This window comes from Pteronotus mesoamericanus, unplaced genomic scaffold, assembly GCF_021234165.1.
Source record: "Pteronotus mesoamericanus isolate MK-2021 breed Mesoamerican mustached bat unplaced genomic scaffold, CSHL_Meso_final contig_84, whole genome shotgun sequence".
In the NCBI taxonomy this organism is placed as follows: Eukaryota; Metazoa; Chordata; class Mammalia; order Chiroptera; family Mormoopidae; genus Pteronotus; species Pteronotus mesoamericanus.
The window spans coordinates 362523-384119 of record NW_026555267.1 but is presented as its reverse complement, the minus strand read 5'-3'; the positions used below and the strand labels follow the sequence as shown (position 1 = coordinate 384119).

The window sequence follows — 21597 nt, the reverse complement described above, 5'->3', positions numbered from 1 at the left end:
AAGCAGGATCGAAATACCAAGGATCCAAAAAAATAAAATAGGAGGTGCTGGAAAATATTTAATATATTGATCTGACTAACCCAAAGTAGTTATATTAAATTTTGTAAGCATGAAAATTCAAGCCAAAAAGTTTTAAAGCATCACTGGAACAATCCTACTGCACTAAATTAGAACCTTTGAACAGGACCCTCTCCCTCTTGAACAAATCTCTGACCACATCTGGCTTCGTCAATCAGTTCCACCTCTAATGTTACTACTAGTATTACTACTACTTAGAATAATTTATACTTTTTATTATAGATTTACTTTATTGAAGTAAAAAAAATAATTTATAGCACACCATAAATCCAAGTCATTCAGTATGCTTTGCCTTTGAGAAATGATTGTAACACATAAAGCATGCAGATTTGGAGACTGTACAGCTCAGCAGAGGAGAACAAGAGCTTAGTAATCAGACAAGGTGAAGTCAAAGCCTAGCTCTGCCACTGATGAGTCACTTAAGTGACAATGGGTAAGTTATTTAACCTCTGTGTCTCAGTTTCTTTATCTGCAGCTTGGGGATAATAATACATCACAGGATTATTTTGAGGATTAAATGAGGTAGTATAGGAAGAGTCTTAACCCAGAGTCTGTACCCAGTAGGAGTTCAGTAAGCTATTATATTTTTATTATTACTATAGCTGACTTTCTCCTATAAGTCAAAACATGTTGAAAATTTAGTTGAATAGCTTCATAGCAAAAATAAAACACTGAGAATATAGTGGTCCAAGGAAAACAAAACTATGCACAAATAATTCCAAGTTATGATTGCCTGGTTGTCATATGATAAATGCATTTATTTTACAGTATATTCATCCACATATTACCAAATACCCAGGTTTACATGTTTTGAATTCTGTCAAATGCCATTATTATTGAAAATATACTAACTCAGCAGGTTCCATTTTAGTAGCAGTTGAACAATAACAGTGGTAGATGGAATGCGTTAGTGTAACGCCAGAATGATTGCTGACAGGCTGTAATTTGCTTTATGAAGTGTGTGTTGTCACATATACAATTATCTAGTTTATATGTGTTGCTGCCAGCCTTCCAGTTTGTTAATGTCCAGGAGTTATGCCTTTATGTGAAACCTAGAAGGGTTAAAAATCGGTGGTGGGGCGGGGGGCGGTCGGTAGAGAGCAGAAGGCTTTGCATGGTGGCTACTTTCTTTTTTTTTCTCTTTTTCCTTTTTAAGAACTAGGATGATGCTACACACTGCAGCCCACCCTACTGGTCAAAATGAAAAACTGCATCATAAAGGACCATTTTCTTGAAGGAGGGGGGAAAAAAGAACTTTTCAATTGGGTCCCACAGGCATCTTCCTGTCCAACTCGCCACTGACAGATGTAGCTCATTTTGGAAATATTATTCATCTATAGTGACCTTTTGGTTATCGGATTCACAGGTGTTGCAGTGATTGTGCTATAAGTGTTTCCTCAATTTGGTTTCATTTCTGATCATTTAGACTGCTTCTCTTTACAAATGGCATCCCTAAAGGTTCTTAAGAAGTTTGTTATTCTTAACATGATTATATGACTAGTAAACAGTATTCTAAGTTTAAAAAACTTAGTTTTAGGCTCAATATATTTCCTGTACATTCAAGATCTAGTTGGAGCAACTTTTTAAAAGGATGACAAATGGAAACTCTCTTTACCTGGCCCGTCATTTGTTCTGTAGATTTAATGACATTCAGTAAGTACTATTAGACTCACTGCCAGGGCCTTGGGGGAAAAAGAATATTTATACATTGAGTTATGGCTAGATGTAGGGAAAAAAAGGAGAGATGGGCAGGAAGTCAGACTATATAGAACAGAGAAGAATTTGAGACCTTCACTACATATGGATTAATCATAAGAACTAACCACGCAAATCCAAATGGGTATTTAGAAACCAGTGAAGCCTCTAAGATGTTCTGTGGGGAATGCCATATATTTTCTAATGCATGAATATGTGCAAAAGAGTATGTAATTTATAATGGAAGTGTTGACAGAACTTTAGCTTTGGTGTTGCACATATGCTCCATAATATATTTACATGTGAGTAACATTTCACATATATGGACACATATGTACCCAACATATTTCTTTAGTTGGTGTTATAGCCAATAATTTAGGTGAATGGTTGCAATGAGGAATAATGAACTTCAGTTTTGCTAATCTTAACCATAGTTCAGCTTTGGGAACTGTATTACCATGAAAATTTGGCAATATCAATGCTATCAAGCGTGAAAACTAACTGGATTTGGATCAGGGACTTTATTTATAGCATATTATAGCATTTATTTATTTATAGCATTTTCTTTAGGACTTATTAGTTTAAAAAGGGAGCTGTATATCTCATGGGTTCTTAAATATTAAATAGAGTCAGAAGTCATGTGTTCCCTTACAACAACAACAACAACAATATAAACAAAACTCAAAAAATCACAATTTTACATTAATTTTAATTTCCTTATATTATCCAAAGATGCTTGATGAAGTAATAGCAAACCCTATAAAGTTTTGAACCATACCATATAAACAGTGGGGTACAGATGTGACTAAGCCTTAATAATAGCTCACAGTTAATTAAAAGAGAAGTAAAAGATGACTCTATACTGACATGGAAAAAGTCACTGAGCCTTCACATATTGAATAAGCAAACATACTTGTGTTTTACCTGTTATTGTTCTCATGTTATTTTTTTAATGATCAAACTACTTTCTGTCTTTTGTTCATTTCATTCTCATTTTTTTGGTGAAATTGTCCTTATAGCCTGTTTTTGTCCCTAAATAATACCTGCAAGTTTAGGATCAGATGGGTCTGCTGTGAGTCAAAATATTGGGTTGGCCAAAAAGTGTGTTTGTTTTTTTCCATGAAATGGCTCTTAGTAGCACTTTAACTTCATTTGAAACAATTTTGTTAGATTATATTGTGACAGCTCTCATATCAGCATGACTTTTAAAAAATACTTAATCAAAATTGGTGAATTTTTGTGTAGCCATTTTAATATTGAAGATGGAAGAAAATAGGCAACATTTTCAACATACCATGCTTTATCATTTCAAGAAAGATAAAAATGCAACTGAAACACAAAAATAGATTTGTGCAGTGTATAGAGAAGGTGCTGTGACTGATTGAATGTGTCACATTTGTGAAGTTTTGTGCTGGAGATTTTGCACTGGATGATGCTCCACAGTCAGATAGACCAGTTGAAGTTGATAGCAATCAAATCAAGACATTAATTGAGAACAATCAACATTATGCCATGCGGGAGATAGCCCACATACTCAAAATATCCAAATCAATAAAGCTATTGGTGAAAATGAAAAATGTATCTTTTATTTTATGGAAAAAAGCCATAAGGACTTTTTGGCCACCCCAATAGTTACGAGAGGAACATCATCATGGTTCATTTTTTCCCCTGTTTTATTTGCAATCGATTTAGGAAATGAAAGTTTTTAGCAGTTTAATTCACTTCTCCATAAACTTTATGGAGCAGCAACAGCTGGTTGAATCCATGGCAGAAAAATCCAACTTCTAGTGGCCAAGCCATTGTTTTAGAATTAAGGAGCCGGGTGGGGTGGCGGGGGTGGGGGGGACTCATTAACTGTTAATGAAAACACAGGAAATAAAAACAAATAGCACAGAAACCCTAGCAAATAATTACCTTACACCTGACACAAAGCTGCTTTATCTTTCTGCTCCAACCCTAAGAAATTCCCAACTTATCACTCTGTGGAGCATGAATGAAATTGAGTTTGACTCTCAGGAAAGAACAATAGAGAAATATCCCCCTTATAGGCCCCTCAGCACAATACTCAGTGGAGAACCTGACATGGAATATACTAAAGGACTGTATCTAGCGCCCAATTCTTATGACACTTAGGATAGAAGAGCAAATTACCAGTTAGTAGCAGGCGAACCCTTCATATAGTTCCCCCAGATCTTGTTTAGAAATACAAAGAGAAGGGACTGCAGGTAGGGGATGTGATGGATGGAGATATTGTATGTTAGAATATGTATGTCTGCATAGAAATATATTGACTTTGAGTGAGTTGCAAAGGGAAAGTGTGTCTCCAGTGGCAAAGGTTCTTGCCTGTGAGAAAACCACTCTAAGCAAATGGAGTTCTCAGCCCTAATTGGAGAGCTGCTGTGTGGCAATGTCTGTCACTATAGTTTGTGATCATTTATATCTGATCCCACTGGACTATAGTAGTGGCCACTTGGAACTGCGACTATCAGAGCTGTAGATGAATCACTTGCAGTTATGTTTTAACAAAAAAAATGATGTTATAAACTTAAACAAATCCAAAATGACCATAGTAATTGCTGGTTCTTCTATGAAACTTTCACCCAAGCATCTTGAGTGGTTGTAATCATTTTAATTACACGGGAGTGCCTATTTACATGGTGTTAAAGACTTTTTTTTGGTGTGTGCCCAAGGGAGCTGTACCACTTGATATAACACTAAAAATACTTATAGCAACATTTCCATCATCAGGAACTAATTATGCTTGGATGTAAAACATATTTTCAAACATGTCCCCCACCATAATCATTTTTAGTACTGATCTTGGCTCTATTTTTGCTGTGTTGAGTTGTGTACCTTTGTTGTTATATGTTTTATGGGGGCATGGTCTTGTATTTGGCTGTTAAAAGCCCACCTTGGGTCACTATATTTAGAAACCACAGGAATCATGTGGAAGCAACTTTCCCATCTGAAGTTAAATCAGAAAATCAAGAAAATCAGATGCCAAATCCAGGCAGGTATCTTGGGTGAGACTTTAATAAACGGAAGCTCTAAATATATAATTGGAATAGATTCTGGAGCCAAAAAAAAAACGGACATTAATGGAAAAACTGGGAAATCCAGATAAAGTCTGCAGTTTAGTTGACTGCGATGTACCAATGTTAATTTCTTGGGTTTGGCAGATACACCCTACTTACATATCAAGTTAACATTTGGTAAAACTGGATGAAAGGTGTACAGGAATTCTCTATACTGTCTTTGAAATACTGCAATAAATCTAAAATTTTTCCAAAATAAAAAGTTCATTAAAAAAAACAAAGCAAAGTCCAACCTGATCCTCTTATTAAGAACAAACAAACAAAAAAAAAACTGGGATGCTAGAATGTGTGAGCGTAGATTTGTCAACTTTCTGAAGCAAGCAGAAAACTGTGAGTCTAAAAAGAGAAAAAGGAGCGATGGACATAGACAAGTGTGGTGATTGCTGGGGGGCAGGGATATAAGGGGACTAAATGGTAATGGAAGAAAAATACAGTAAAGATTAAAAAAGAAAACTGAGTCTAGAATGGCAGTTGATAAATCATGTCCAGTATATCCTACAAATGTTAAATGTTGCATGGCAACCCAAACTACTTCTTCTTCTTCTTTTTTTTTTTTTATAGAATTAGATTTGGCTCAAATTTTTTAAATTTAGCTTTAGCTTCACAGCTTACTTCCAGGTCCCCTGCCAGGCAGTATATTTAGATAGTGTTGATAATATAATTTCAGTGGCTTTGCAGCAGTGATGCAAAGTGTAAGTAGTTTTATCCTCAGTCCAGTGTTTGAAATTTTTTCTGGTTATAATGAAAATTTCATAGTGATTCTTTAAGCATAATCATAAGTTTAATATGCTGATCAATAACCTAGTAAAGAAGAGCATTTCTTGTGGCTCTGGCCAGCAACTATGTACGAAATGCTTTTCTTTTTCGTTTTACTTTTCTTCTCCACAAAACTCCACAGTTTATTTCTAAAATCCTATATCTGCAGGCGTTCTACTCAGTAATGGACATCTACCTGCCATTGATCATAGAAGAGTCTAGATATGATCATCTAATTTATGGAAAGAGAAGGCTACAGCCGTTCTCTTTTTATCATTTTATATCCTCCCTATCCTTCTAGTTTAATTGTAGGAAATAAACCTTTAAAGTGAGGCAATACAGATTCTATGTAGGTTGTTTGGTTTCACTGCTCCCTAGTTGAAATCCAGGGCCAAAATTCTACAGTGTTTACTGAGATTAGCATTGGTGATTTCCTTTGGAAATTAGTATTTGAGATAATATTAAATTCAGTTGAAAATCCCCTTTTCATGTTTGTGAAATGAACTGAGCAGCTGTTGGTATCCTTTTGTCAGCAGACTGTACCTCTGTTCAGGGGACTTTAAGGAAAGCCATTTGCAATGCAGAGCCTTTTCTTCCGGTTCCTGAATGAGCTAACATCTTCCATCTGAACCTTTTAAAGTATCATAATAGCATGGGCCACTTCTACAAAATATAATTCAATGTATGTTGAAAACACCCAAAAGAGATTAGCATTGTTTTAATTGCATAATTCAGTATTGTATATACATTACCTTTCATCAAAGCCATTTTACAGAACAAATATTACCTTCTTAGGGCTTTTAGAATTCCTAAGAGGTTGGTTGCATAGGCTGTAAACTAGAATTATAGAGAACTTTCTTAAGATTGCAAAACAAGTAGTGATTGAAATTGGAATAGAATCCAGCAAAGTCCAGGTTCTCTGTATTTTTACTTTTCTTATTTTTCAGACCAGAAAAGCATATTGACCTTGCTACATTATATTATGCATGGAATGTTAACCCTTTGTTTAATTTATTCTTTTTCATTTGGAAATTTAAAAAGAAGGAGGCATTCAGAGTAAAGGTCACAATTAATGGAAACATACTACATATGGATACATATTTTTATAGCTATCTTTTCATTTTAAATGTGAAGGAGAAGTTTCTCTTTGGTGGTAAGAGTCTCCCCACTCTAAGCCAACAGTTTCCAAGTTCTAGTTAGAGAGTAGATGAACGGAAAACTTCCCATCCAGGTAAATTGGCTTGAACTTATTTGTTTCTCATATGTTAATGGATAGTGGCCATGTCTGTCAAGTAAAAGCTGTATCTGTTTGTGTGAATACTAGAAGAAATATACAAAGACTTTTATAAAGGTGCCCAAAGTATGACCTTACTTTTTTCCTTTTTTGATTCTCAGGGGGAGACCAAGCTGAAAATTACCTTGGACAGGACAGCTCCGATGATAATCACAGTGGAACTCATGGCCCTTCTCTCACACCAGATGCGCTGTTTTTGCCAGATTATCAGGATGAAGGTGAGTGTCATTTTTTCTGGAGTTTTGGTCATCATACTTTGTTACTTTTTGTCCTGGTGCCTTTGCCCATTGTCATTTGACTCAAGCAGCCTTCAGTGGGTTCTCTGTATTGGTAATCACTAGTTTGCAAAACACAACTATTTGTTTCATTGCAGTGCTGGTCCTCCTGGGTAATTCAATACTTCTTCTGAAGTTAATGTATTTAGGAAAACACTAATTCCGTATTAGAGCAGGAAGACATCTTTATTGATCTTTTTATAAGAACTGTAACTCAAAAGCTAAGAGGGCATTTTAAGATTGCAGGACCCAATTTACCATTCTTACAGATTTTTGAGCTTCACTGAGTTGCATAGGAATTAGAGCTTTCATTTAAAGGTTATTGGATTATTGATTTATTATTGATTATCTGAAATTTTTAAGCTCATTATAAGATATCATCTTTGCCCATGCTTCTCACATACCCCTGACCATATTGGTATTGTTCAAGGGGAAGCCACAGGAACCATACTGCAAATCTTTCTGGAACATAATTTTACTTGAAGATTTAGGAATGAGAGGATTAAAATAATTCAGCTGTTATAAGTATTATTTTTATAATAAAACACATTGGTATGTAATAGGGTGGGATACTAAATATACAAGGATTTTTAAGATACATGAATATAAAAATTTTGGCTTGGTGGCTGCCGGTTTTTGGCTCAGACTCAGATACCCCAAGGGCAGGGGTTCACTGCGCCTCGTCTGGCACCTGGCCACTGAACAGAAGGTTTGATCATCACTGATGCACACGTTATCTTATCAAAGTCTCTCTTGTGCCTTTTGGGGCATTGGGGGGAGGTAGAGATGCTACTAAACTGAGTATTAAATTGGAAGCTTATTATTCACTTAGGAATTGAGAATAAAGTTGGTAAATTATTTCTTAGTTCTCTTTATCAGTCTATAACCTTTCAATTTATTTTTCTTCCAAATTTCCCTATGACTTTGGCATTTTCCGAGAGTTCTTAATCTCTGTATTCCCTTCTCTTTTTAATTTATCCATGAATTCTTATTTCATTTAGCCCTTTTGGTGATTGATTTTTCTCCCTTTCTTTGAATCGGTAACCTTCACATCGGAACTATGGATGCAATCACACAGAAACATTTCATTTTGCTTAAGCTTTGTACACTAGCACAATTAGTAAGACACAAGTTTTAGAAATTGGGCCTTGTAATGTGAGGTCTATATATTGGTTCAGGTATTACACTAAAAACATTGTTTGGATTGAAAGCTTAATAATTACAATGGTAGCTGATTAATAATTGTAGAAAATTAACAGTGCAAAGCAGTAAAACAAAACCATTCATTTGTTTTGATTAATCTAATGCTTGACAGAATTAGAACAATAGTACTTCATTAATCCATAAGTCACTTATTTGGTATTTCCAGCTCTCCCAAACACAGCTGAAAACACCGCAAATAAGCCAGAGATACCCCTAAGCAGAAATAAGTGTTCCTGTGTCCTGTGCTAACATTTATTTACTTTATTCTTGGGAGTGCCCTGGAGGCCTTCACTGGTGATTCCTCACCTTAGAAATTTCTAACCATTACAGTGTTTTGATTTCTTAGCCCACAATAGAGTAAAGCATCAAATTAGAAGAAGGGGTACTGTAAAGGAGTCAGCTGAGATACAATTAAATAATATTGAGGTAAGAAACAGGAAAACAATTAAAAATTTATATAGAAAACAACATTTATAATTAAAACAAAATTTTTATATAGAAATTTAAAAAAAAAGAAATTCAAAAACCAGCTCAAACTGTCCCCTAAGAGCTCAGTATCTTAATGAAGTGAAACTTTAGCTAGCACGTACTGAGCACTTACTGCCTACCTTGCATCTATATTCTAAGTACTTTGCATTTATTATCATTTAATCCTCAGAAAAGCCCCAAGAGGTGGATATTAGAATCATCTTCATTTTACAGATAAGGAAACTGATACCAAGGGAAGTTAACTTATCTAAGATCACCCAGCTAGTTAGCAGTAGCGCCATGGTTTATACTTACATGGTCTGGTTCTAGAACCTCTGCCCTTTATCACTCTGCTATCCTTACCGTTATCCTTACCTGAGTTGTCCAAAAATATGGATTCATGTTCCAGGTATTTTGGTTAAGACTGTACAGATACACATGGCATATTCAAAAAAGTTTTCAGTAAAAATAGCTGAAATTTAAAAAAATTTAGTGTTGAAATTTTCTTATTATCTGAAAAACACCAAAGTAGGTAACCTAGTTCTATAATGGTTTCCCATAACAGAGGTTTTAACTATATTAGTAATATTAAATTCTTTCTTAATAACTTTTTATTTTTAGTTCTGTGCATAAAAGTTAAAAGAATTCCCAAAGAGACACAGTCAATGATAGAGGTAAGAATAGGTTTGTTTATGTGTTAAAAATTTAATTGTAGAAAGATGAGATAATGTAAATATGAGTTTCTGCAGAGCATTGAATCTAGCATTGCCTGAGTGCTTGATGCATAATGAGCACAATTATGTTTTGTTTCCTACCCCTGAAAAGTAAGGATACATTTCCTATGAAATTAAAGAAGTTAGAAAGATATTAAAAATCTGCTTAACTAGATTTTACCACTATAGAGAACAGGAGCGCTTGATACTCATTCATTATTTTTACAAACACTATTTAGAAATTGTAAGGTAATAGCAAGACACTGTGGTAAACTATAAGTGAAACATGCAGTAAAAAGTCAGACATAGTCCCTGCCCTCATGGAGCTTACCATCTCATTGGGAAAGCACACTGTTAATAAATAGACAAATAAACAAACAAAGTCAGTGTCTTCAGTTGTGGGTGAGATAGCTAAGGCCATCCTTTCGGCAGGAAAAAAAAGATATTCTTTAGCTTTCTTTGAAGTGCCATTATTTTAGGCTTTTGGAAATTTATCTTTATTAGGAAATGAAAGGTCACTGTTAAAATATTTCAGCTTTGTTGCATTCTACCTCCAGCCAGAGCAGTGTCCTAAAGGTGCAATTATAAAAGGACACATGATCTGACCCATCCACCCATAACTTAAGTGACGAGAAGCAATAACCATGGTGCGTATCGTGTTTGGGGCATGCTTTTGTGAGAATTACAAAGAGATCTAGAAGCATATAAAACCTTGGCCATGTGCACAGTTTAAAAAAAAAGTAAAGAAAAAAGAAAACCAAGGTTACAGGCTAAACCATGCATAAAAATGACAGTATGATGCTACTTAGTCGCAATTCCATCTCTTTTTCCTTTGTAAATGCCCTCAATCTGAGAAGAGCAGGAGAGACAACCACAAACAAGCACATAACCCCGCCATTGGAAATGAAAACTTGCTAACAAGTAATAACATTTAAATTTCTAAACCTAGGAAGGCACACTTTCTACCGTATGAAGGAAAAAAATGTAATATGAAATACTGAATATAATAATTTTACAAGAGTCAGCCAACTACAAAGCCCAAGATCTAATTGCTTTCATGGTTCAAAATATACAATGGATATCAGTGCATCTATAAACTTACTTTATTAGTATAACAAATATCCCCTATACACATACCTTTTTTAAAAGATGGGATGGGGAAAGTGATCATTCTATAAATAGGGCATAGTGACTCCTTTTAGAAGAAAAAGAAAAAATATTTTATAAGAGATGAAACTTAAAATCTATGATAATGTATTATATATTATGTCCTATGTATTATTACATTTTAATTGAGGAAAATGGAATGAATGGATATTGGACAGATATTTGAGAAGTGGGAAAGAATGTTTTTAGAGCTTATTTTTATAGCAGGAAATTGAAGGTTTAGAGAAGTTCTTATTCTCCAGCAAAATGATAAATAGAACTGGAAATGTAAAGACCTGTAACCATCTTTGGAGAAGAGTAATAATGAATAAGTGAAGAGCCTGGTATGCTACTTGATTTAAAAGAAATTGCAAACTTGTTAAAGTACCAATAGTGGCCATTTTCAACTTTATGTCTTTTCTGAAAGGTACATTGAAAAGCATATAGAAAAATTTGAAAATAAAGAGAATAAGGTTTTTTTACAGCTTTATTTTTAGCCCCCCTACTTTTTTTCTTTTTCTTTTTCTCTTTTTCTTTCTTTCTTTTTTTTTTTTTTAATTTCTCTGCTTTCATTTGGTTCTGAAACAGAAGTCAGTTTTGGACTTAATATTGTGAATAATAATAGACTAGCTTTTGTTGATCATTGTGTGCTTTATTTCTATAATAATAGGAGGGATATTATTTTAATATCTTTTTAATGGGAGGAAGAATATACTTTAAACAAAACTATTTTAATATTGTGAAATAAAAATTAAGGTTTGACTTATTGATCAGATTTTGGACTGGAATTCATGTTTGTCTTAAATTTCATTGTACCAAAGTTAGAATTAGGGACTCTGGGAACCGGAAGGAATGATAGTCATCTAGTAACAGGAACCATTTATTGAGCATTTACTATGCTGTACAAAAGCTTTTTATTTAGAAGAAATTTTGTATTTGTGTTTTTTCTGGTTTTTGTTTTATTTTAGTTTCTAGGGATTTTTAAACTTGCTCTTTTATTTTGACTTCTAATTTTATTACATTATAAGCTAAGAACATAGTCTATATTATTTTGATTCTTCAGATTTTATTGAGACTTCTTTTGTGGCCTAGTAATGATCAGTTTATGCTTACGGGTTATGTGTGTTCCCAAAGTGTTTATATGCTCTTATTATTTTTAGACTTGTGAATAGTACTCTTCAGATCTCTTATATCCTAGTTTTTCTTTTACCTGCTGAAAGAATTGTGTTAAAAATCTCCTGTTACAGTGGTAGATTTATCCATTTTTTCCATGTTTGGTTTTACATTTTCAAGGTCATGTTATTAGATACTCATAAAGAGCTCCAATTGTTTTTAAAAGGTTTCCTCTCGCTGAGCTGGAATCCTATATTTAGAGTTTCCACTTAATAAGCTAGTTTTGCCATCCAGGTCTACTCATAGCACCCCCTGACAGACTTTATACTTAGTGAGAATAAAAGATGTTTGTTTACTAGTCAGTTTGAGACACCCGTTGCTGTGAGTTTTGTATAAGGCTTGATTTTAGTGTATAAATTATATTGTTTCGCAGAATAAGTAAACTGCATTTCTTACAGTGCTTACTGAGGTATGTGAATTAATGATGCAATGATCAGCGGTAAGTGACCTCACTGATCAGGTAAATCTCAGGCCAAATCCTGCTGATAACTTGAGGAGCATGTGTGTATTTCAGAGCTGCTTTATTGTGGAATGTTAAAGGTACCCATTGCAGACTCAGTCATCGGTACCCCAGTAGGTTAAAAGAGTAAATGGCCGAAAAACAGCAAGCCATTTGCTTCCTTCTCATGGATGCAGTCAAGCTCATTACTTTCTTCTTGTGTATTTTGTTTAATGACATAAACTATGTGTACATATTCAGCGTTTTTAGTTTCTCTTTGTTCTATGATATGAAGATAGTGAAAGTGACTCAAGATAGTCTCTCTCCATATATAAATATGTAAATAAACATATGAACATACATGCATACATTCAATAAGCATTTATCTCATTTTCTTTTTATTCTTTAGACAGTTGCTTTTATCTTTGTTGCTCACAGGTATATTTTTCTTTAATAAAAGCCCATGACTCCTGTCAACCCTAATGGAAGTTATGTGCATGTGGTTAGAGTGCACATTGTGGAAAAACACAAAACTTGTTTCCATGTCTGTGTTTTTTGGGCCAAAGCATGAAATCTGCTGTAAAACACATACTTTTATGAGCATGGTGGATTTCTAAACAAGTTTCTATTGGCTTCAGGTGAGTCCATCAGATTTTAGATCATTGTGAGAAATTGAGGACTCAATGTTGAGTTAACTGTGATAAGGGTAAGTAAGCTGTCACTCAGGATTGCAGTGGCCTCCTTCATGAAGATAAATGTCTTATTAGAGCGAAGACATCATGTCGTTTATATAGTCTGGTATAAATCACAGATGAAGATGACAAACTGGGTTTCAAAGTTAACAGTAATTTATATAACTTAAACAAATGATTACCAAGGATTATACATGTTTTATGAAGAGTAAAAAAAACAATAACAATTATCTGTCTGTGAACTACCCATTTTTCATTCTTTAGCCCAGCATGTTGGGCTGTTGGTTCCTGTTTAAACTCTAACCTTCCATCTAGTGCCCAGTAAAGCACTCTCGCATGTGCTGATGGCTGGATATCTTCCATAGTGCCTCTTTGACTGGGACAAATTCTTTGCAAATTTAACCCAAGTTTGTACATAGAATCATGGCATTTTAGAGCTGGAAGAGACTTGGTAATCACCTAATCTGATCTGTTTTACCAAAGAGGAAACTCAATTTTAGCGGCTCAGTGCTTGGTTCCTTTGACTATCGATAGGCAGCAGGCGTGGAAACCAGGACCGTCTCCCTCGGAGCGGCCTCCCCCAGGCCGCACAGTGAGCCTTCCTCACCTGTATGATCGCGGCTTGCTTTCTGGTGCAGTCCCAGCAGCTTCTCAGGAGCCTGATCGTGGCTCTTAACCCATTTCTTGAAAGTTTTAGTCGTTTTTCAAACATGTGTCTCTCTGGCCTAAGTATGTTCTTCCCAGAATAATTTGGGAACAGTACATCTTATTAAAAATTTCAAAGGGCTCCATAAATACTAACAGTTATAATGATGAACAACATAAAATAAGCCCCTGAATTGCTTTGACATAAAACTAATTAATTACCTTTTCTTAGCCTTTTTGTCTGTGATAGATTTTAATATACTACCAGTGAAGAGTTAGTTACTGACTACCTATATCGAATCCTCTTGATCAAGCATGAGTTTAGAGGCTGTTTCAAGGATACAAGGAGAAATAAGCTGTGATTTCTTCCCTTAGTGAGTAAATAATCTTAGTGTGAAGATTAGACACCTCCATAACAAAGAGCATGGTACATAATCAAGTGCTGCTTATTAGGGACAGAGGTTTGAGGGAAAAAACAGTAGGTTGGACTTCTAGTAGTTTGGAAGAAAGTCAAGATAATGTTTGTCCGGCACTATGGCCCCAGTGCTTTTAGAAGTCTTTTCCAGACTAGGAGTAAAAGCAAAAAGTCCATTCTTTCTTTGAAAGGTCAACCATTTATTGAGCTTCCACTACAATGAGCAGTGAAATAACAGTGACTGTTTTAAAGTACAAATAGTTGGTTTTTAAGTGAGTGATTTGGCAGATGAGAGTAAGCTTTTTCATACTGCCTGAAGTACTCTCTGTTTCTCTCCAAATTCTAAACTATTCAATGAGTTTAACGGTAAAGTGAGAGGTCTAGTCTAGGATACGATTATGGGAGGTGTTAGTGTGGTCATAACAGTGGTGGTAAAATGATACGCAGTGTCTTGGTTGCCAATGTAATGTATTTATCTGATTGATATATAAATAAATCAGAGTTGGGATGACATATTTTTGTTTATTAGAAAGTCTAATATACTGTGTTTAATTACCTTGTCCTTAGAATCTATAAATGCATTGTAATTAAACATAGCACCTGCCTAACAGATGAACACTGAATTAACTGAAGGTTAGCTGCCTTACCTGGGGCAATCATATCTACAGTTCCAAAGTCCTGGATCTCTAGTTATGATTTTAATCATGAAACCATCTTTTCTCATGCTCCAAAGCTGTTGACAAATTTTACCTCAAAGTTTAATGTTCACTTAAATATGAAAGAATTTTGTTTAAGAATTTTCCGGCCAAATATAGAGATACATATACTTAATTTATATAAATGTAAATATATATTTATACTTAATATATATTTTTGTACTATTCATGCTTTGGTGACCTTATTTTTTACTAGGCATAAATTCTTTTTGACCTATTATAGAATCTGACTTTTCAAATAAAAGGTAAATATTAATAATACTGTTTAAAACAATGCTGAAGCACCTGCTAACCTAGAATATTATGGTCTACTAGGGAAAGATTGTTGAATTCACAAACTGTATTACACTTACATTCTAGTCTGCCTCTCTGACATTGAATGACAGCCTTTTTCATGCTGGGCCCTGAGTAGCTTACGCTCAGACATATAGTCTAGGGGGAAAGAACGATTATACAGAGTGGTTTCTCTGGCTTGTAAAATTAGGATTTGTAGGGGAGTTGTTCCTTCATGGGAAGTTTTCACTTATAGGAGCCTTATCCAATTTACAGACATTTCTATAAACTGTTAGGATATATGGCTTATATGGTTTAGTATATTGTATTGGAATGCCCTAAAATATAAACTTCATTGCTGTCATGGTTAATTTTATAATTGTTATTTCATAATATTACTCCACAGAACAAAATCAACAAAACATAGGGTTAACTGGGTTCACAAGCTCTCCTCTCTATAAATGATCATTATCATCATTGAGTGACATTTATGAATGCCCAAGAACATAGTTGGGCCTAGAGATTGTCACAGCTTAGGGAAAAAAAATCACTTGAGTTATCTAATCTAGCCCTTCTAATGAATTCCCATCATTCTTACTAATATCTCATTTAATTAATTATCAAATATAGCAATTGTACTTTGCAGCCTTCCTTAGCAGGACATCTTTCCCGCCCAACTATTATTCCTAATTTATTCTTCATGTCTAACCTAAACTTTTCCTTCCTTAGTTTCAGGCCATTGCTCTTTTCTATACCACCTTCTGAGACTGAATAATTCCCTTCATTCATTTATATTGTTACCTTTAGAAGATATTTAAAGACTGTGAACATTTATCCCCAGAGCCTTTACTTTTCCAAACTACATAAATTTTAGTTCTCTTAATCCTGCCTCACTCTGGCCCTGTCACACTGTCCAATCCTTGGGTATTTTATAACACTCCTTGATATTTTCCATTCCAAGGGGCTGCCTTCTGGGGAGGGAAGTGCAAAAGCATAAAATCTCATATAAACCACTAGAAGAAGCCTAAGTGTTTATTTGCTGTTGGTGTTGGTGATCATATGGTGCGCATGCCAGTGTAGTGCTTGCTTTGGCATATGTTGGGATATATGTGTATTTTAAAGCCTTAATGTATTATGGCCTGTTGTAATTGAATGTCTATAAAGTAGCAGTTAAGAGGGTTTTATAGACCTTAAAAGAGATCAGAATTCTCTAGCCCCCTCTTGTGGGCAAAAGAAAATACTACTCATGGGCTTTTCTGGATTTTGTTTAGTTGAAGAGGAATGTTAAAATACACAAGTTCCCAGCATATGAGCATAGGAAAGGAATCCAAGAATTAAAAAATTACATATATATATTTTCAAGTACACACACCCTAAGATATGAGAAGTTCCTGTTCTTTTGTATTATTAATGCTCTAAAACCAAAAAGATACTACTTTCTTACAGCCATCATTTCAGTATATTCTTGTCACAGAAATCAGGAGGAGGACAAATAAAATAAAGCCATAATTTCCAGGGTTTTATATTCCTAAATAGATAAATAAGGGAGGCTTGGATGTGAATTTTAAGTAAAATTTACAGTTTCTTTTATCCTTGCCATTATAAATGGATATGCTAGCATTTCTAATGGATTTAAACAGATATTCTACATCCCCTGTAACATACTAATTTTACCAGTTTTATAATTTATTGTAGCAATCCTTCTATGGTGGATGAATTTCAGATATTCACAAAGGGCTAGTAAGTAGCAAACGGCTGAAGGGAAGACTGAAGTGACATGCAAATGAGTTAATGTGTATTGCCTATGGAAAAATTTCTACAGGTAGCACAAAATTATATCTGCTTTTCTAGGAGACCACTAAAAGTAACACTTCTGTATTAGAAAAGCTGATCTATAGAAAAGAACCAATGAACAGTTGCTATTATGCCTTACATGACAATCCAGGAAGAGATTAAAATTAGATACTGTCCTTACATAGTTATTTTTTAAAGCTACTAAAAAAATTAATGGCTAAGGTAGATTGCCTTTATGCTCAAGCCATATCCTAATGAAAATATGGGGCCCTATTTAGTCATCCTGAGAACCCTAGAAATAAACTTGAGACCATGCATTTTAACTTTTATTTTTTACAGTTTACATTTAGTATTATTTTATATTTGTTTTAGTTGTACAGCATAGTAGTTAGACCATCATATACTTTACAGAAGTGTTCCCCCCAATACTCCCAGTACCCACCTGGCAGCACACATAGTTATTAATTTTTTTCCAAAAGGAACTATTGAAAATTACCCTAATTGAGGGATTGCAAGAGATTGTCATAGAGCAGAACAAAATGAAAAGGGGTCAGGCACAGGTGAATAAGTGAGAGTATGGTAATGTTTAAATACTAAACTGACAACTGGTAATTTTGACTGATTCTCTTTTTCTCTCTCACTTGAAGAGACGATAATTGTTATTTTTAATAGGGAAATTAATTTATGTGTTTTTCCCTTAAAATGTGTGAATAAAATTTTAATCTCAACTATTTATTAATTTTTAGTATCAATATTCCTCTGAACACATGAAGGCAAAAATTAACAACGCAAAGGTGAAATCTCTTAATACAAAGTATTTATGGATCTTCATAAAAAAATAGCCTAATTTTTACAGTTTTAAAAAACAATGATTTGACATAATGTTTTTGAGTTTTATTTGTAATCAGTTTAGGTGGTCTTATACACCCCAGTTTCCTGATCTATGTCAGGTTTCTCAGGAAAATGCTGGATCTGATTTTTTTTTTCACATAAAGGCTGCACTTTTCATGAGAGAATAAATTGTGGACTTTCATAAAAACTTTGGAACATTCTTACATGAGTAAAGAGCAGACAATGGCCCTTAGTTATTATACCTGCACTATTTACTGCAATGTATATTAATTGTGACTACTCTTGGATACACATTCTTTGACAATTGATTTTAAATTAGGTATATGTATTTGCACAAAGCTCTCTGAAGTACAGCTTTCTTACTTAGAGATATGTCTCTATGTGGTTACTGGGAAAAGATTCATTTTAGAACAATTATTTATTAACCCAAATGTATTAATCAGTTTAAAAGTTTGTATTTTTTTTTACATGAGCATTAAAATTAGATAAATTATAACCAATTTCTTGGATGATTACAGTTAATAACTGTATAACAGAGAAATTGTTCCCAAAGCTTGGCTTTTGCTGCTATAAGGAGGTGTCAGGGGTCTGTTGGAGGGTCATGGTTGTTGTCAGAGTATCGAAGAGAAGAAATACTTCTAGGAAACTACATCTGAGTTTTGTTAAGTGTCTTATTATAAATATCACTTTATCATATCTCTGAGGCTGAACGTAAGGCAGATTACCTCTTCTCTGCTTTCACACTCTGTATGAGCAAACGCCTCCAGCTGTGAGGCAAGCATCTTTCTGAACTTCCCTCAGGAACACCAGGGCTATTCAGGGAGCTCTTCATGTGGGATTTTTTGCATATTTGCTTCTTCAAAAATAACACATTCATCGAAGTTTGATAGTGTTATTTTTAAGTGTTTCCCCTTTAATTTGGAATTCATGAAAATTCCCTCTTCATTTAGGATGGGACACATTAAAAAGGAGCCAAGCAGGAAAAACTTTTTATTGCTTTGTTGACTTGTTCAAAGCCCCCTTTTCAAAAAAGCAGCTACTTACTACTTTTATATTTACTCCATGTACAAATTATCAAATTGTAATATAATTTGACTCTAAATATGTTAACTTTTTAAAAAGATGTTTTATTTAGTGTTAAGAGACAATACATAAAACTTGTCTGACCAGTGGAAAGACATTTTTCAGCTATATAAGAAGTCCCAGCTTTATCTAATTAAGAGAGGAAAGTACACAAATGAATGACTTTGCATATTTGGTACAAAAAATTTTTAAAACAAAAGATGGAAATGTTGATATTAATTCTAGTTCAGTTAGGAAAGTTAGGTTACTCCATTAAATAGGTCTAGCAAAAAATAAATGAGAACTAACTTGTGAAGGTACATAAATTTATAAACCTTTAGGATATTTACTTTTTATATATGATTGTGGCCTGCCTTCAGCATTTTTGTGGTTTCTTATATTCTGGAATTGCACAAGCGAGAGTTGATAAATTCTGAAAGTTGAGTTAGTAATTAGGGTACATTGTACAGTTCTCTTATTATTGTTACAGTGTGATATACTATATATAGCAGCCATGACTGTTACAGTATGAATCACTTTATAGAACTTGCTGAGATCCTGGTCCAGCACTGCAGAAGCAAGACCTAGGTAAAAAGTTTCACAACTCTAAGTTTACTTTTTCTATATAGAGTAGGCAAAAATTGAGTTCTGATTTAGTTATAATGTTCTTTAAACTCTTACCCAAGTTATCACTCAAAATAATTCGAACATACTCTGTTTTTCAGTCCAAGTGATATAAGAGCATGCTGGGTATGATATTCAATACATAGCAAAGATGTAAAATTAAGAAAAGATTTCTATGAAATTTTTTGCACACTCTGCTAAATGAATTATTGAAATTCCAATAAAGAAAAATTTTAAAAACCTAAAAAGCAGTATAGGTTTTATTTTTCCCTCAATCCTTTCAGCTCTCATAAATGTCTCCATGAAAGCTATATCTGCAGGGTTAGAAAAGAATATGTCCTATAATATTTTCTTGATCAGGAAGATTTTTAAAATGTGGCATCTCAATGTGAGATATTGACTGAAGTGGGCTGGCAGGTTTACTGGCCTGGCAGATACAGCAGGTTTGCAGTAAATCCATGTGGTAAAAAACCCCTGAGAAGTTTTTGATTAAGAAACTTTTACTATCCTTTTAAAATGAAATATGCTGGTCATTTTTTAAATGATAAAAGCAGATATTTTATGCTGTTGTCTGAGTCAGATTCTGAAATATATTTTAATGAGTTTATTATAGAAAAGTTCCTGGATTTCTAAGATGCTAACTTCAATTATCGGTCCATAGTCCAGCATAGCCAGAGGACATGTAAAAAGATATGATAAAAATAAGCCTATTCAGCAAAAATAAGAAAAAAGTTTTATATCAGAAACCAGAAAACCTGCATTCAGAGTTAATATTGTTATTCTTTCATGAATGTTATCAATATTTAAAGCTGTAACACTATAACAAACACCTGAGTAGTGTAATGAAAGAAAAACAGATTTTTGAAATAACAAATGTAATTTAAAATATTTGTAGTTTTTAAAAAAGGAACTAAAATTATGCCTTATAGATTACATTTCTACTTAGAGTTAGTAAAAGAAATGAGTAACTTAAAGTGAAGAGACTCTAAGTGCTAAATAATTTTATTGGGAAGATGAATTTAGAAATAATATTTTATATAGGAGTTCACAAATAAAGTTTATAGTTTATTGAGAATTAAATTTTGAAGATAGTGCCTGCCCCTCAAAAAGCCACATGCTCAATGAATATATTATCTCCTTCCTTCCTTAGATATTTATTAGCTAATCCTTCTTAATTTTGCGTAAAAGCTAGCATTTTACACAACCAGACTTTTTAAAAGCATTATATGATTGAATATTTTAAAACTTTATATATTTTTTAAATTTAATGAGGTAAGAGCAAGGTAGAAAAGAAATCCATGTCTCAAATTGATTTCCAGTTGCTGTTGAAGAAGAGCGATGTGTCTCTATACCCTCCCAAATTAAACTTAATTTTTTAAAAAAGCCTCAACACTGCAGTAACAAAAACTGCTCCTTAACTCACTGGGACCCTATGTTCTACTCCACAGTTTCAGGAGAAGCAGCGAAAACAGTCGGCATCATTCTTCACCTAGATAATGCTTTCTCTGCAACTAATAGCTCCTTGTTCATCAAGGAAACGAATGTGCACCGAGGTGACATGCTCTTCACCCACTGCTCTTTGTTCTAGAGTCCCTCAGACTGATTGTATCAGCCCCAGCACTGACAAATATCCCCCCAAACTTTAACACTATGTTAAACTGAGTTATGAGGTTTTAAGGTTACACTCCTCTGGCTAAAGGTTGATTGTCTCTAAAAGATAAAGGAATCGTGCTCCGCGATAGCAGAATCCTTGCTATGGGATAATCCCAGTTATTGAACTCATAGCTCTCTTTATTTGGTTACTTGGCCCTCCCTCTCCTTTCTCTCTCTCTCTCTCTCTCTCTCTCTCTCTCTCTCTTTTCTGGGGAATGTGGGGAATGTCTGGATACTAAATTGATAATTCACCAGTTTCCACTTCCCTCAAGGATATTTTAGGAAGACCCACAAGCCCTTTAGCAGATGAAGAAACAAGACAACTCAAGCAAAAAGAACAACTCCTTGAAGTATGTTGTCACTTAGGGTGTACCAGCTACTGGAAGCAAGAGAGTCTTGGTTCTCGTTTGCCCTTCTGGCCACATGAATGTGTAAGAGGGTTTGAGTGTGCAAAATACTTCCCTTCTCTTTCTCCCAGCCCTCCAATTCCTCATGCATGCATTCTGTCTCTCTTTGAAAACAGAAAAAAAAAATGT

At 34.2% G+C, this 21597-nt stretch overlaps 1 protein-coding gene across 1 annotated transcript in view; it reads left to right on the top strand.

The window, feature by feature from the left end:
• The window catches only part of SKAP1 (src kinase associated phosphoprotein 1), a 263878-nt gene that overhangs the window by 64099 nt on the left and 178182 nt on the right, over positions 1 to 21597 (top strand). Inside the window, exon 4 of the mRNA XM_054585348.1 lies at positions 7020 to 7136. Coding sequence (XP_054441323.1) covers positions 7020 to 7136 — 117 coding nt within the window. The remainder of the gene's footprint in view (positions 1 to 7019; positions 7137 to 21597) is intronic.